Here is a 15,878-nt window from a genome sequence, read left to right on the forward strand (position 1 = left end):
CTAGTTATATACTTTGTAAATATTAATATAAAGAAGAGTAAAACATGGTGCCTATTATTTTTCCTATCTAAATTTTTCTATAGGCAAAACTCAGAAATGGAATGGGTAAATTGGGAGGGTTAGGTTAGACCCCAAACTACCTGATTTGCACATGCAAGTGCAGGCTGTGGGTACCCCCAAAGCCAGAGGATATTTTTCATTATTTTATTTTTTCCCCTAAATCTTTCCAACCAACCTTTGAAGTTAACCCTCATTAAGGTGGGTAGACTAAAGTGGGCATTTCTCAGCTGAAGAATTTTTTTTTTCTGCAAGGCTGAGTTAAAACTAAATAGGTTAATATTGTTAAAGTCCTTTGCAACAAACAAAAAGGCTACAAATAGCTTCCTTTAATGAAGCTCAATTTTTGCTGGAAACAGCCAAAAAATCCTGCAAATGATTAAAACTGGATGCCTGACCCTCCACTATTGTAAATCTGCAAAGCGCCAGATAAAGCTGGTTTGGACCAGCTGGGGGATCTTTAACCCTATAATCTCAGTTTTGTTACAAAACTTTGTTTGGACTTGAAAATGTCCATGCTTCTTTTCAGACCAGAAACAATTTGTCTGCAGCAAACCATTCAAGCTGTTTTGGAGTGAAAAGCCAATAAAAATGTAACATCTTCCTGATATTTGCAAAAGACAAACAAGCACAACTCTTTTGTGTGTCTCTACAGCTCCTATATGGGCTGGTTGTTCAAGCTCAGAGGTCTCATCCATTCAGCCCATCTTAAAATCTGGAGTCTGGAACAAAACTGGTCTGAAGACATTATTTAAGGTTATTTTGCTAACCGACCAGTTACACTCCAGGGGCATCGGTACTGGGATTATAGTCAATGATTTGACAATCAACCTTTCCCCAGGAAACCCACACACTCCTGCTCCCAGTAAGGTGGATTTCTATTACTCCTGGCACTGCTAGCAGTTCTAGAGGGAGCTTGTGTTACAGTATATCTACATTGCTATCAGAGGTGTGACTGCAGCATGTGTAGACACACCTGAGCTAGCTTTGATGGCGGTAGCTTGAGTAACAACAGCAGTGAAGCCAGGTCGTAGCACAGGTTGTATAAGCCCACTTGGGATCCTGGCTATGTATTCGAGTGACCAGTCTGTGCTCATAGAATCATAGAATGTCAGGGTTGGAAGGGACCTCAGGAGGTCATTTAGTCCAACTCCCTGGTCAAAGCAGGACCAATTCCCAACTAAAGCAGCTCCAGTGGTACGGTTCTGATTATAATGAAGACATGCCATTAGTTAAGGTTATTCAGAGTCCTACCCAGTTCTGATGTGCTTCTGCCCCACTCCCCTGCTACCAGAGCTCCTACTGGCATCTTTTATCCCCAGTAAAAGGGCCACTCAGTGCAACAAAAATAAGTCTACTCACAGCACTGCAGGCTGGGAACTTGCTGCATTATTTAACTGCATCACAACAGAGTGGGAGGAAGGAAGGGAAAGGTGGAGCATGGCACCATCCCATAGTGTTCTGGGTAACCCAGCTAATCCAATCATGATAACTTTCCTGAAACACTACAACTTAGAAGACCTGTGTTCTTTTCCCAGCTCTGGTCACTAACTGGCTGGATGACCTTGGGCAAGTCACTTCACCTCCTTATGCTTTGTCTTGTCTAAATAGCTTGTAAACTCTTCAGGATTGGGAATACCTCTCATTGTGTGTGTACAGTACCTAACACAATGGAGCACATTGTGCATTTTTTAGTTTGTAGTTTTAGTAACTACAATGTTCCTTCCTGGCTGTTTTTGTGAGAGATGACAAGTTTAGCAACCTTTATTTTAAAGTTCAACAAGTTCTCCTGACTCCAAGGGTTATAACTAATATCAACCCATTTGCTTCATCAATGAGCCGAAGTCTACAGCAGCGGGTACATACTTTTTGTGACAACACCTTCCAAGTGAATGATATTGGGATGGTCAAACTGTCCCATGATGCTTGCTTCCCCCAGGAAATCTCGTCTTTGCTTTTCAGTGTAGCCCACTTTGAGGGTTTTTATGGCCACTGGAAACTCGCGTTTTCCAGGCAGTTTCAGACGCCCACTACAAACTTCCCCAAATTCACCTGAAGAGAACAAAGTAAATAATTAGTGTATGTCTGAAAAGCGCCTTGCACATTTATGGACATTTCAGTACATTAGTAACAATAAATGATGGTTAATGATAAACAAGGATGACATACATAGTAACACAAGAAGGGACAACTACAATTATCTAGTCTGACCGCCTGAGTAACACAAGCCATAGAATTTCATGCCCTCAGAATTGTTCTAGAGGCCAGAATCTTGTGGCTGAACATGAGTATATCTTTTAGAAAGACACCTAGCCTAGTTTCACAGACTCCAAGTGATGGAGAATCTACCACATTCCTAGGTAAGTTGTTCCAATGGTTAATGACCCTCACACTAAAAAAGCTGCCTTACTTCCAAACTGAATTTTCCTAACGTCAACTTCCAGCCATTGGATCAGGTTATGCCTTTGTCTGTTAGATTAAAGAACCCTCTAGTATCAGACATCACTGGAATAAATTGCCTAGGGCGGTTGTGGAATCTCCATCATTGAAGATTTTTAAGAGCAGGTTAGACAAACACCTGTCAGGGATGGTCTAGATAATACTTAGTCCTGCCAGGAATTCAGGGGACTGGACTAAATGACTGCTCAAAGTCCCTTCCAGTCCTATGAGTCTATGATCTATGATCTTCCTGTGTAGGTAATTATAGACCATGATCAAGTCACCTCTGAACCCTGTCTCTGGTAAGTTAAACAGACAGAGCTCCTTTAGTCTTCATTGTAAGGTGTGAGGCAAGGCAGTTGCGGTCAGGTAATATCTTTTAACAGACCAACTTCTGTTGGTGGAAAGTACAGCTTTAGTGCTTCACTGAGATCTTCAGGTCTGGGGAAGGAAATCAGAATGTCTGAGCTAAATACAACTTGGAATAGATTGTTAAGCATAAGGGTAACATGTTGTAGGTGGTCACCAGAAAGGAAGTGGACATTTGAGGGTTAGATTGTTATACATAAATGATTTGAAGTGGGCAGTTAAGCGTAGCGGGCAGTCTGGTGTGTTACAAATTGTTGTCATGAGACATAAAACCAGTGTCCCCGTTAAGTCCGTGGTCTTTGGTGTCTAGCAGAGTTATGAAATTAAGTTCCCAGGCCTGTCTTTTTGAGGTATTGTGCAGGTTTCCTTTGAAGATGTATACTGAAATATAAGATATGGAGCTTTGTGAAAAGTGTTTGCCCAGGGGTGACAGGGCGTCTTTGTCTTTTCAATCACTATGCTCTCAGATGAACTCACATAAAAAATGATAGAAAAAAAAACAAACACCTCACCTATCTTGTCTCTCTCATATCCTGGGATCAATATGCCTACAGCAATGCAGCAAACAACATTGGAAGGTGTGTTTTCTGCACCACAATTCATTCTCAAAGTTCTTCTCTGAATCCGTTCCAATTTTTCAACAACCTTTTTAAAGTGTGGACCCCAGAACTGGACATGGTATTCCAATTGCGGTCTCACAAATACTGTATACTAAGGTAACCACTCACAGTGGGCATACACAATACAAATATTTGACCGGCCTGTTCTGTGATTTTGAACAGCAATGTGATAAGCTCCTCCAGGATGTTAATGGCAGATAGAAGATGGTCATTAAACATAGCTCCATACCGGCTCCGATAACTCTTTCAATTGTTATGCATGAAGCTTCAATTTCCTTGGCAAATTCATGGACGGCTTGATTGGGGTCTTCATAGGTATGTGGGTCAATATAAGTCCTTACTCCGGGCAATTTAACTGTAAACATAAATTAAAATTTAAATGGCACATGTAGTGATGGGTGAGGATAATACTAAGCTTGTCTCTTGTGCCGACTTTACTCACACCAGAGAACACTGTCGAGGAAAACCGATTTTCATGCAAAAATTAATAGCTGAACACTTTTTAAATACTTTGTATCTTGAAATGCAAGGCAGGTAAGCACTGCTGGAAAAATGTTACATTGTATTATTTAAGAAGAATACGGTACACACATAAATTTCCTTATTACATTCAAAACCACTGGGGTGATATTCAGCTAAAATGATATATAGACGTATAGGCTATATAAGTGTTGGCCAGAGACAGTAGTTAGAGTGTTAGCCTGGGTTAGTAGATCTCAGTTCATTCCCCTGCACCACCACAGACCCCTGTGTGACTTGGGCCAGTTATGTAGGCCCAGATTTTTAAGAGACAAGGAGGGTGAGTTAATATCTTTTACTGAACCAATTTCTGTTGGTGAGAGCATCAAGTTTTCAAGGTTTCACAGAGCTCTTCGGGTCTTCTCCCACACCTGAAGGAGAGCTCTGTGCGAGCTTGAAAGCTTGTCTCTCTCACCAACAGAAGTTGGTCCAATAAAAGATATTATCTCACCCTCCCTGTTTCTCTAATATCCTGGGACCAACATGGCTACAGCAACACTGCATACAACCAAGGCCACCCAGTGGATTCAGGGGCCCTGGGACAAAACGGGGGAGCTGTGGCGCTTATACTCACCCAGCGGCGCACCGGGTGTTCGGCAGCATTTCAGCGGTGGGGGGCCCTTTAGTCGCTCCACGTCTTCGGCAGCAGAAGGACCCGCCGCTGAAGACCCGGAGTGACTAAAGGGCCCCCCACCGCCAAAATGCCGCCATTCACCTGGAGCCACTGAAGGCCCCCCCCCGCCGCCAAAATACTGCCAAAGACCCGGACCGCCGCCGGGCCAGGGCTTGCGGTGCCACTGCAGGGCCCAGGGCAAATTGCCCCACTTCCCCCCCCCCCCGGGCGGCCCTGCATACAACAGATTTTTTAAAGTATTTAGGCACCGCTGCACTCAGTGTTGCAAAATCTAACTGATTTAGGAGCCTGACTCTCATTTTCAAAAGGAGTTTAGCCCTTCAGGAGCCAACATCCCATTGACAGTCTATGGCATTTAGACTCCGAAGGGCTTAAATCACTTTTGAAAAATGAAATGTAGGTTCCTAAATCCTTTAGGCATTGCAACGCTGAGCACATCAATGCATAATTACCTTTACAAAACTGGATCTTATTCTCAGATCCCCATCTGTAAAACTTGATAATCCTGCCCCACCTCACAGTTATGCTATGACATTAAAAGTCTGTGAGGTGCTCAATGTTATGGAATAAGGACCATAGAGAGAAGATCGCCTAGGTGGACAACCCAGCCAGGGGAAAGGCGGACTGAATGTGAAAGGCCAGCAGGGAAGAAATACGAAGGACCAGATTTTCAAAAGAGCTCAGTTCCCATTTAGACACATGGGGGGAGATTTTTTCCCCTAAGTGATTTGTGCTCCTAATCTTTGAAAATCTCCTCTCTAATTGAGAACAACAGGTGTTGCTGTGTGCTGAGTCCATTTGAAAATCTGGCCCAAAGGAACCATCACCCTCAGGCTGAGGAACTGCAATGAATTATACCTATCACCTAATCAACTTCATTAGTTCAAATAGCATTATCATGAATTAAAAACTGCCCAGATCACATGTTTGCAATATAACACATATTCAGGGTTGCACTCCTATGTAATAATAATAATAATTAATAATAATAAATCAGTAATAGGCTTTTTCCATGGGACTCAGGAGGGGGAAGGTACTTGCACAAGAATTATTGTTACGATTATTGTAAATTTGCTTTGAGAAGCATTACAGCTACTGGCAGAGTAACTACTCATCCGTTTGAGTAAGAGGTTCACAATGCAGTCCTTGAATTGATTGGCTTCCTGCTGCCTGCATTAAATAGCAGTGATAGAGATTTGAATATACTCCAGTGCGGACAAGGTAAAAATGCTTTAGGTAAGTAACACCTAGCTCTTATACAGAAGCACTTTTCATCTACAGATCCCACAGCACTTTACAAAAGTTTTGTAAAATCTGACCCTAGATTTATAGAAGGGCTATAATAGTAGTTCACATGTTCAAGTCTACCTACAATTGTTAACTAATTAATCTCACAACATCCTAGTGCGGAAGGAGAAGTATTATACAGCTGAGGAAACTGAGGCAGAGAGCTGAGATGGGCTAAGTCCATGTTCTTAGCAAAGAGAAAAATCTTCAGGTTCCAAACCTTGTGCTCATTCCTCCAAACTACAGAAGTGTCTGGCTGCAATGGATTAACCAAGCAAGCTAAAAAATGATGTGCGTCATGTAGTAGAGGATGAGGAATGCAATAAAATTGTTGAGCTATTACTGACTAAAAAGGTAAGTTATAATTAAATCACTCATTCGGGCCTCAATCCTGCAAAGACTTATGCATATGCTTAACTTTCCACACGAGTACTCCCACTGAAGTCAATGGGACTATTTTATGCATAAAGTTAACGATGTTCTTAAGTCTTTGCAGGATCGGGGCCTTATTGCATAACAGAATCAACTGATCTCTTTTTTCTACTGGATACCAACTGACCATTTGCTGAAGAAATCTCCGTTGTTATTCATTACTCTTAGTACCATGCAAAGCCAGCAATAGAAGCTGAGCCACAAATGCATATACGTATTTTAAGTCTTCACTTACTGTGGCCATTATGAAAGTGCATCTTTTCTTCTTCTGGATCTTGTTTAGCTTTGCTGTATCCACATCGCCTGGAACAGAATACGCTTCGATCAGTCAGATATCAGAAACCATTGCATTCAGTCAATCATAGGAAGCACAAGAACCCAGAACAGATTCACCGGGAGTCAATATACCTATGTCTTGCTGCAGAAATGCGATGCCAATGTTATGTCATCAAAACATCCCCCTTTGTCTTTTATTTATTGAGAAGGAGGTTTTTTGAATTTATAAGAGGGACCCTCGCTGGCTCTTATCAGCAGTAGATCTCAAAATGCTTTACAAAGGAGAGCAGCATCACTATACCCATGCCACAGATGGGGAAACTGAGGCACGGAGTGATGAAATGATTTGCCCAGGGTCACCCAGCAGTGACCAGTGGCAGAGCCAGGAATAGAATGCTATTCTCCTGAGTCCCAACGCTGTGCACTAGCCATTAGGCAACACTGCCTCCATCTACAAGGCCCACTGACTTTCAATTGGAAGTGTACTCCTAAATCCTTTGGCTTGTTTTTTAAATCCCAGCCAAAAATATTGTTAGTTTTGCTATTATTAAAAAGAAAGGGATAAGGAGGAACGGGGAAAGACAACTGGCAGGAATGTAATAAAACACAACAGTCCTAGTTAGCATTTATACAGCACTTTTCGATCTCAAACAAGGGAAACCAGCTGCCATTATCTGCATCTTACAGATAAGCCAAAAGGAGGGAGCATAAAGTGAATGGGACTTGTCCAGGAAAAGCTCACAACCTTCACAGATGGTTCATGCATTCCCAGAACTTAGTGGGTTTTCTGGGCAGCTCCAGCCTTTATGCACGGGCGCCATCATACATGCATTTCCCTCTTGCATGTTAGTCATCTTACCCGCACAAATTCGGAGATTAGTGTTTGGATGCTTCTGCCTGGGCATGACCATCACTTGCTTGTGCTGCTCCCCTTCCCTCTAGCTGGTGTTAGTGCTCTAAGATTACGTGGATACCTAAGCTGCTCCCGTTATGAAGATGTAATCAATGGAGCATGACATGGGCACAAGGGTGCATGGTGGATGGCAGGATGTATTCGGCCCATACAGTATCTAGATGGTACTAGAATTTTTCAAACTCATCACTTATGAACCCAGGATCTGATCCATGTGGGTGGATCCTCCCTATAAAAATCTGCCTGTAAAGTGGAGCACAGGCTGCAGGAGGAAGGAAGGCTACATGTACAAGGCCAGCATGCTTACTGCAGCTGTAGCACCTCTGGCAGGCACCCTGGGTCTCAAACCCACGTGGGAGCCAAGCAAAAGCCTTACCCTCTGTACCACCGTTCTGCAAGGTTTGATGAGGGAACTGCAGCTAGCACCCCACTGCCAGAGGCTCCACCCTCTGACTCAGCAGGGTCAGGTGACTAGCAGTGGACTGCTGATTGGACACCACCGGCTATAAAGTTTCCTGTTCCTTTCCCACCCCTTGTCTGAGCAACTAGTGGCTAGCCTGGTCTGCTGATGCCGACCAGACTGCTGAGATCAAGTTTCTGCCTCCTTGCCTGGTTCTTGCTCCTGTTTCCTTGCTCTCCAGCTTTGACCCTTCTGGCTTGTGACTTCTAGCTCCCGTTTAAGCCTCAGGCATGGCTTCTGCCTCTGCCTCCAGCTATGGCCTACGGCCTAACTCCTGACCACGACCCTGACTCTACTTTAGGATCTGACCTCTAGGTCAGACCATCCATGTTCTGCGCCCTGACGACCTCTGTAAACGGTTCTTCATAAACAGACAGTTTAGCTTTAGAAACATGGGAGTCCTGCTATCCTCCAGCACACGACACATGAAACAGGGTGGCCGCAGTCAGTCTAGTGAGACCCACAGTGAGATTAACAGGCCAAGAAACCAGCACTCAGAGCAAAGCAGCAGCTGTGAAACACCCCCGGTCAGTCTACATGGTTGCAAGGGTCCAAGCCACAGACCCAATCGCCACCTCAGGGCCTAAGAGTATTGTAAGGAGGCTAGTGGGAGAGTTGGGAGGTGGGGGAAGGAAGGAAGGAGGCTGTAGAGCTCATGGAAACAAAAGGGAGGCAGAGAAGAGAAGATGATAGAGCGGGTGGGGGAAGGGATGCTGAGAGACTACGGTTGGAGTGAGCTGAGGGTGGTAGGGCTGGCAGGTGACAGGGGGAGTCTTCAGTAAGCAACGAACCCCCACACTGCAGAGCACGACCATGGCCAGGGCTGGCTCCAGCGTTTTTGCCACCCCAAGCGGGAAAAAAAAGAAGAAGCTGAGATCGGCGGCACTTCGGCGGCAGCTCTACCACCGCCGCTTCATTCCCGAGAGGGAATGAGGGACCTGCTGCCGAAGAGCCAGACGTGCCACCCCTTTCCAGTGGCCACCCCAGGCACCTGCTTCCTGGGCTGGTGCCTGGAGCCGGCCCTGACCATGGCAACGGTCAGGGGACTGTCACCAGCAGAGGGCAGCTAGCACTGAAATCAGAGGGTAATTTGGTAGCCAGGTTGGAGTCACTGTGATGTGGAATCCTGGGCAGCAGGGAGCCGCTTTTTCTGGTGCCCTGACTCTGTTGCTGGGGCTGCAGCATGAGGCACTTACCAATGGCAAGGGCCTTTATAATCTTGCGCTAGGATGTGTATAGGGGTAGGGTGGTTTTGGGGCAGCCCTGGCTACGTATGTCTAGGGCAGCAGTGGCTAGTCTTTCCAATAGGGGCAGAAGCCTCTGCATTCCCTCCTGGGTCTGCTGATAATGGATATAGGCTGAGGCACTTTCCTGATGATTGGTGGGTCTTTATAACCTGCCTTAGGCTTTACGCACTAGGGAGCGGCCTAGGCCCATGTCTGCAGTCTATCTACCGGTAAACAACATGCTGACATTGTTTTGGAAAGCACCGGGCATGCTGCACCAGCCTCATTAAAATATACACTCATCCTAAAATTCTTTGTCCTCTTTTATAGGCAAAATCAAAATTAACCATTTGTATTTGCCTAAAGATCCACATATTGTCAGCTGTTTATTTTAACGTCCAGTCACATGCCACATGGTACCATCAGGTATTCTCTGGCTAGCTGGCTTAGTTGAGCTTCTGCTAGGGAATTATGGGAGTTTGACTTAGTCTCCAACAGTTCCCTGGGCTTCCCAAAATATCCTAAAAGGCCCTTTGAAATTTCCTAGAATCATCTGCTTAGGGGTGCTGTCCAAGAGATGTGAGATAGTTACCCGAAGGCAGTGAAACTGTAGCGGTGTAGTACAGGAGCAGTGTGGACGTGAGGCAAAACTGAAATGGTCCTTAGCTCAAAACAGCATGGCTAATCTTGCTTTTGGGCTTACAATGGTGGTTGTCCACCTATTCAACCAGCAATTGTTCAATTTTCTAGTGTAGACAAGCCTTCTGTTTCATAAGAAAGTTAATTAAATCCTGCAGTTCTTGCATGCCCCAAACTCCACCCAGTGGGTGAACTCGATACTTCAGTGGGAGTTTTGGGTTCACCAGATCCAGAGCAGAGCTGCTTGAAAAATGTTGGGTATTTTCCCCACAGAAAATTTGCATTCCTTGTCAAAACTTGAAACACCAAAACTGATTTTTGGTTGCCTTTTGGCTATCCAAAATATTTTCAGATGAAAACTACCAAAAAATGAAATATTTGTATCTCAAAAAGTTTAATATTTTCACCTAAAAATTGCCCGCAAATAAAATATTGTTTTCATTTTCTAATAAAATATTTTCAGTTCTGTGGATTTCAGTTTTTGGATAAAAAGATTTAAAGGAAAGCAGGCAATTTTCATGAAATTGTTAGTTAATCAAAACCCCAATTGTCCATTAAAAAAAAAAGGGGGACATTTTTCAACTAGCTCTATTTCCAGGCAAAGCATGTGTAAACCCTTCTCCTGTTTACCTTTTAAAGCAAACATGCACCTCTCTCTGTCACACTCAAATCTCTCATCTGAATCCCTCTTCTGTAAGTACTCTTTCCTAACATTACCTTTCTCATTTAAACGGGGCTCCTGAAAATTTTATTGTATGGAGATGCCTACTACAAAATTGGAAATAAAACCTTTAATCCCTCACAACGAGTGATCTAAGAATACATCGGTGCAAAGTGGTTAATGTTTTACTAGCTAGGGTGATATTCAGAGAGTCATTTTTGGTTGTGGCCATCTCTGGAGTTCTATAACATATGCAGCAGCATGTCACATTAACATATAAAATCAGGCTCCGGAACCCCTGAAAGCACCATTAAAACAAGCCTCAACAAAATGCGGCAAGTAAAACTGGTGTACAACTGGGTCTCAAGAAACGGTTCAGAATTGCTAACAAACCATTGTAGGAAACCTGTCCATTACATGCTATCTTCTGTCTCTGTCACTGATACAGTCTTAACCAATCCGATAAATAAGCAATAAAACCCCCATTCTTGGCTTAAATTGTACTTCTTCTCTTCTGGAATTTTAACAGTTTTGTTTGTTTGTTTTTTACAAGGAAGAGGCACAGTGTTCTTTCTTTACTTCTCCCCACCTTTCTATTGAAATTATATTCGATCTATTCCATCCAAAAATATGTGATTTCAGGATTATCAGTCATACGACATGCCTTTCAATATTGATCTTCTCCCACATATGTGGTGTTATTGGCAAGTAAAAGTATCCAAATATTCTGTTTTTAAAAGACATTGCGGGGCGGGGTGTGTGTGTGGGAGGGGGGCTGACGGGAATGGTACCATGTTGTTGTAGAATGAGATTTTCACATGCGCATTTATTTTTAATATTGATAGTAAAAGATGCAAAGCAAAGATGCCTGATGGACCTTCATCACTGTTATTTGATGGCGGCTGTAGATAATATAGATTTTGTACATCTTTTCTATATCACATATTGTGAAGATATAAAGACATTGCTACCCGCTTTCTCTCCCACTGATCTGAAGAAATTGGACAAGAAACTCAGTAAATCCGTACAGCTCCTGAATCTCCACTGATTTACATTTGCTGCGGATCTGGATCTGTTTCAGTATCTTGAAAGCAATGTCCCCCCTGCAACATTATGTTGGTAGGGCCCACCACACTGAAGAGTAAGACCTCAATCATAGCTTGCGGTGTTTTTTAATAAAAGTGTAAGAGGGGAAAAAAGACATTTAGATTTTAAATATTCTTAAGGCATCGTGTCTGATATAAAACCTACTTCCACACTGGCAAGCAGCTCATAAAATATTTAGTGGGCAGATTATAAAAGTGAGGTTGTAAAATAATCCTTATACGGGTTTATAACATAAAGTGGAATGGAAGAAAGATGAAGAATATGATTGGCAAAAGGTGGGACTGCACGTTACCTAGCATAATGTAAATCACTTTACAAGAGCAAAAACAGAGAGATTATCTCTCTCTCATTGGGATAACTTATTGGTCTAAGTTTGTTGTCTGTAGTGTGTGTGTTTGTGGTGTACTTGCTGCTTGACTGAAATATACAGTGTGGTCTGTGGGTTGGGGGACCATGTGCTGACTGTGTGTGTGCTGAGTCTAGCAGCCTCCTAGGCAAGGCTGAGAGCTTCTTAACGAGGCTTTGATCCCTAAGCACTTTAGCACCCATTAATCCTTAAACAGAGGGTGGGGCTACTCAGGAAGACCAGGACTTTAAAAAGCCCACTCCTAAGTGACCAGAGGAACTAGCGAACAGAAGTGGGTAACAGGGGAGTTTCGTAAGGGATTTTAGAGGCGGGAGTCTGAGCCGGGGGGGGGGAGCTAGATACACTCCACATTCTTTAAACTTAAAGTCAAACACCCCCTGATAAAAACAAAACAACAAAGGAACAAGCTGCAGGAGTAAAAAGACAATGCAGGCAGAAGTCCAGCAACAGAGTGGGGGCTATCCAGTTTATTGCACCCAATGCACCATGCATGATTACCTGCCCTATGGGCAGGCGGCGTACGTGTGCATTCGGTGCAAGGAGCTCCTGACCCTCAGAGACCACATACGAGCTTTGGAGACCAGAGTGGCTGAACTGGAGGAACTAAGGGAGTCAGAGAGCTACATAGATGAGACTTTCTGGGACACAGTAGAATGGTCCCACCCCCAGTCTGACAAACTCTCTGCTGTTGAGGAGGATGAAAATCTCAGGGAAGGAGAATATCCAACTGGAGCAGAGGGAAATGATCCCATAGTTGGGACCCTCCTTCCAGATGATGATGTGGTATCTTCTTGCACTGAGGATACCTCTTCAGGGGAGGGAACTCCAGTTATTAGGAAGAGACGGGTATTAATAATGAGTGATTTGATCATTAGAAACATAGATAGCTGGGTTTGTGATGACCAGGAGAACCGCATGGTGACTTGCCTGCCTGGTGTGAAGGTTGCAGATCTCTCGAGACATCTACATAGACTCATGTGTAGTGCTGGGGAGGAGTCGGTGGTCGTGGTACATGTAGGTACCAATGACATAGGGAAGGATAGGAGAGAGGTCCTGGAGGCCAAATTTAGGCAAGAGATTGAAGTCCAGGACCTCCAGGGTTGCATTCTCTAAAATGCTTCCAGTTCCACACGCAGGGTCAGTTAGACAGGGAGCACTGCAGGGTCTGAATTCATGGATGAGACAATGGTGTATGGAGGAGGGGTTTAGATTTATTAGGAACTGGAGAAACTTTGGGGAAAGTTGGAGCCTATACAGGAAGGACGGGCTCCACCTAAACCAAAATGGAACCAGATTGCTGGCACTTAAAATTAAAAAGGTTGTAAACTAAGTTTTTAAACTAAGGGCTGGGGGAAAGCCAACAGGTGCAGGGGAGAAAGTGGTTCGGACAGAGACATCCCTTAGGAGAGGATCTACTAATGGAGATTGTCTATGTCCTAGTAAGAAAGAGAGGATGGAAAATGGTAAAATACAGGTAGGATCTGATAAGAAACAGTCAAATGAAAAAAAGTCCCATTCAATTACATCATGTAATTGCAGGCAGCTAAAAAGTGACAAGTTTTTAAAATGCTTATATACCAATGCTAGAAGTCTAAATAATAAGATGGGTGAACTAGAGTGCCTAGTATTAAATGAGGATATTGATATAATAAGCACCACAGAAACTTGGTGGAATTGAGGATAATCAATGGGACACAGTAATACCAGGGTACCAAATATATCAGAAGGACAGAACAGGTCGTGCTGGTGGGGGAGTGGCACTATATGTGAAAGAAAGCGTAGAATCAAATGAAGTAAAAAACTTAAATGAACCAAACTGTACCATAGAATCTCTATGGATAGTAATTCCATGCTTGAATAATAAGAATATAGCAGTAGGAGTATATTACCGACCACCTGACCAGGATGGTGATAGTGACTGTAAAATGCTCAGGGAGATTAGAGGGGCTATTAAAATAGAAAAACCTCAATAATAATGGGGGGTTTCAACAATCCCCATATTGACTGGGTACATATCACCTCAGGATGGGATGCAGAGATAAAGTTTCTTGACAATGACAATGACTGCTTCTTGGAGCAGCTGGTCCTGGAACCCACAAGAGAGGAGAGGCAATTCTTGATTTAGTCCTAAGTGGAGCACAGGATCTGGTCCAAGACATGAGTGTAGCTGGATTGCTTGGTAATAGTGATCATAATATAATTAAATTTAACATCCCTGTGGTGGGGAAAACACCACAACAGCCCAACACTGTGGCATTTAATTTCAGAAAGGGGAACTATACAAAAATGAGGAAGTTAGTTAAACAGACATTAAAAGGTACAGCGCCAAAAGTGAAATCCCTGCAAGCTGCATGGAAACTTTTTAAAGACACCATAATAGAGGTTCAACTTAAATGTATATCCCAAATTAAAAAAACACAAAAAGAGAATCAAAAAAGTGCCACATGGCTAAACAAGTAAAAGAAGCAGTGAGAGGCAAAAAGGCATCCTTTAAGAAGTGGAAGTTAAATCCTAGTGAGGAAAATAGAAGGGAGCATAAACTCTAGCAAATGAAATGTAAAAATATAACTAAGTAGGTCAAAAAAGAATTGGAGAAACAGCTAGCCAACTACTCAAAAAGCAATAGGAATTTTTTTTTTAAGTACACGTGAAGCAGGAAGCCTGCTAAACAACCAATGGGGCCACTGGATGAACGAGATGCTAAAGGAGCTCTCAAGGACGATAAGGCCATGGCGGAGAAAATAAATGAATTCTTGCATCAGTCTTCACGGCTGAGGATGTGAGGGAGGTTCCCAAAACTGAGCCATTCTTTTTAGGTGACAAATATGAAGAACTGTCCCAGATTGAGGTGTCTTTAGAGGAAGTTTGGAACAAATTGATAAACTAAACAGTAATCAGTCACCAGAACCAGATGATATTCACCCAAAAGTTCTGAAGGAACTCAAATGTGAAATTGCAGAACTACTAACTGTAGTCTGGAACCTATCATTTAAATCATCTTTTGTACCAAATGACTGGAGGATAGCTAATGTGATGCCAATTTTTAAAAAGAGCTCCAGAGGTGATCCCCGCAATTACAGGCCAGTAAGCCTGACTTCAGTATTGGACAAACTGGTTGAAACTATAGTAAAGAACAAAAATTGTCAGACACATAGATGAACATAATTTTTTGGGGAAGAGTTAATATGGTTTTTGTAAAGGGAAATCATACCTCACTAATCTACTAGAATTCTTTGAGGGGGTCAACAAGCATCTAAACAAGAGGGACCCAGTGGATATAGTGTACTTAGAATTTCATAAAGCCTTTGACAAGGTCCCTCACCAAAGGCTCTCAAGCAAAGTAAGCTGTCATGGGACAAGAGGGAAGGTCCTCTCATGGACTGGTAACTGGTTAAAAGATAGGAAACAAAGGGTAGGAATAGATGGTCAGTTTTCAGGTGTCTGTACTGGGCCCAGTCCTATTCAACATGTTCATAAATGATCTGGAAAAAGGGGTAAAAAGAGAGGTGGCAAAATTTGAGGAGAGATTAATAAGACTGGGATTTTCAGCTTGGAAAAGAGATGACTAAGGGGGGATATGATAGAGGTCTATAAAATCACGACTGGTATGGAGAAAGTAAATAAGGAAGTGTTATTTACTCCTTCTCATAACACAAGTACGAGGGGTCACCGAATGAAATTAATAGGCAGCATGCTCAAAACAAATAAAAGGAAGTATTTCTTCACACAAAGCACAGTCAACCTGTGGAACTCCTTGCTAGAGGATGTTGTGAAGGCCAAGCCCATAACAGGGTTCAAAAAAGAACTAGATAAGTTCACGGAGGTTAGGTCCATCAATGGCTATTAGCTAGGATGGCCTGGGATGGTGTCCA

The 15,878-nt window shown here is 43.1% G+C and overlaps 1 protein-coding gene across 13 annotated transcripts in view; it reads right to left on the reverse strand.

Moving 5' to 3' along the window:
• Positions 1-15,878, reverse strand: part of EPHA5 (EPH receptor A5) — a 323,509-nt gene that overhangs the window by 98,949 nt on the left and 208,682 nt on the right. For all 13 annotated transcript variants that reach the window (XM_034771961.1, XM_034771956.1, XM_034771968.1 and 10 more), the window contains 3 exons: positions 6,593-6,660; positions 3,715-3,840; positions 1,924-2,109 (listed from right to left, as the gene is read on the reverse strand). In XM_034771961.1, the coding sequence (XP_034627852.1) occupies positions 1,924-2,109; positions 3,715-3,840; positions 6,593-6,660 (380 nt within the window). The remainder of the gene's footprint in view (positions 1-1,923; positions 2,110-3,714; positions 3,841-6,592; positions 6,661-15,878) is intronic.

Source organism: Trachemys scripta, chromosome 5, assembly GCF_013100865.1.
Source record: "Trachemys scripta elegans isolate TJP31775 chromosome 5, CAS_Tse_1.0, whole genome shotgun sequence".
In the NCBI taxonomy this organism is placed as follows: domain Eukaryota; kingdom Metazoa; phylum Chordata; order Testudines; family Emydidae; genus Trachemys; species Trachemys scripta.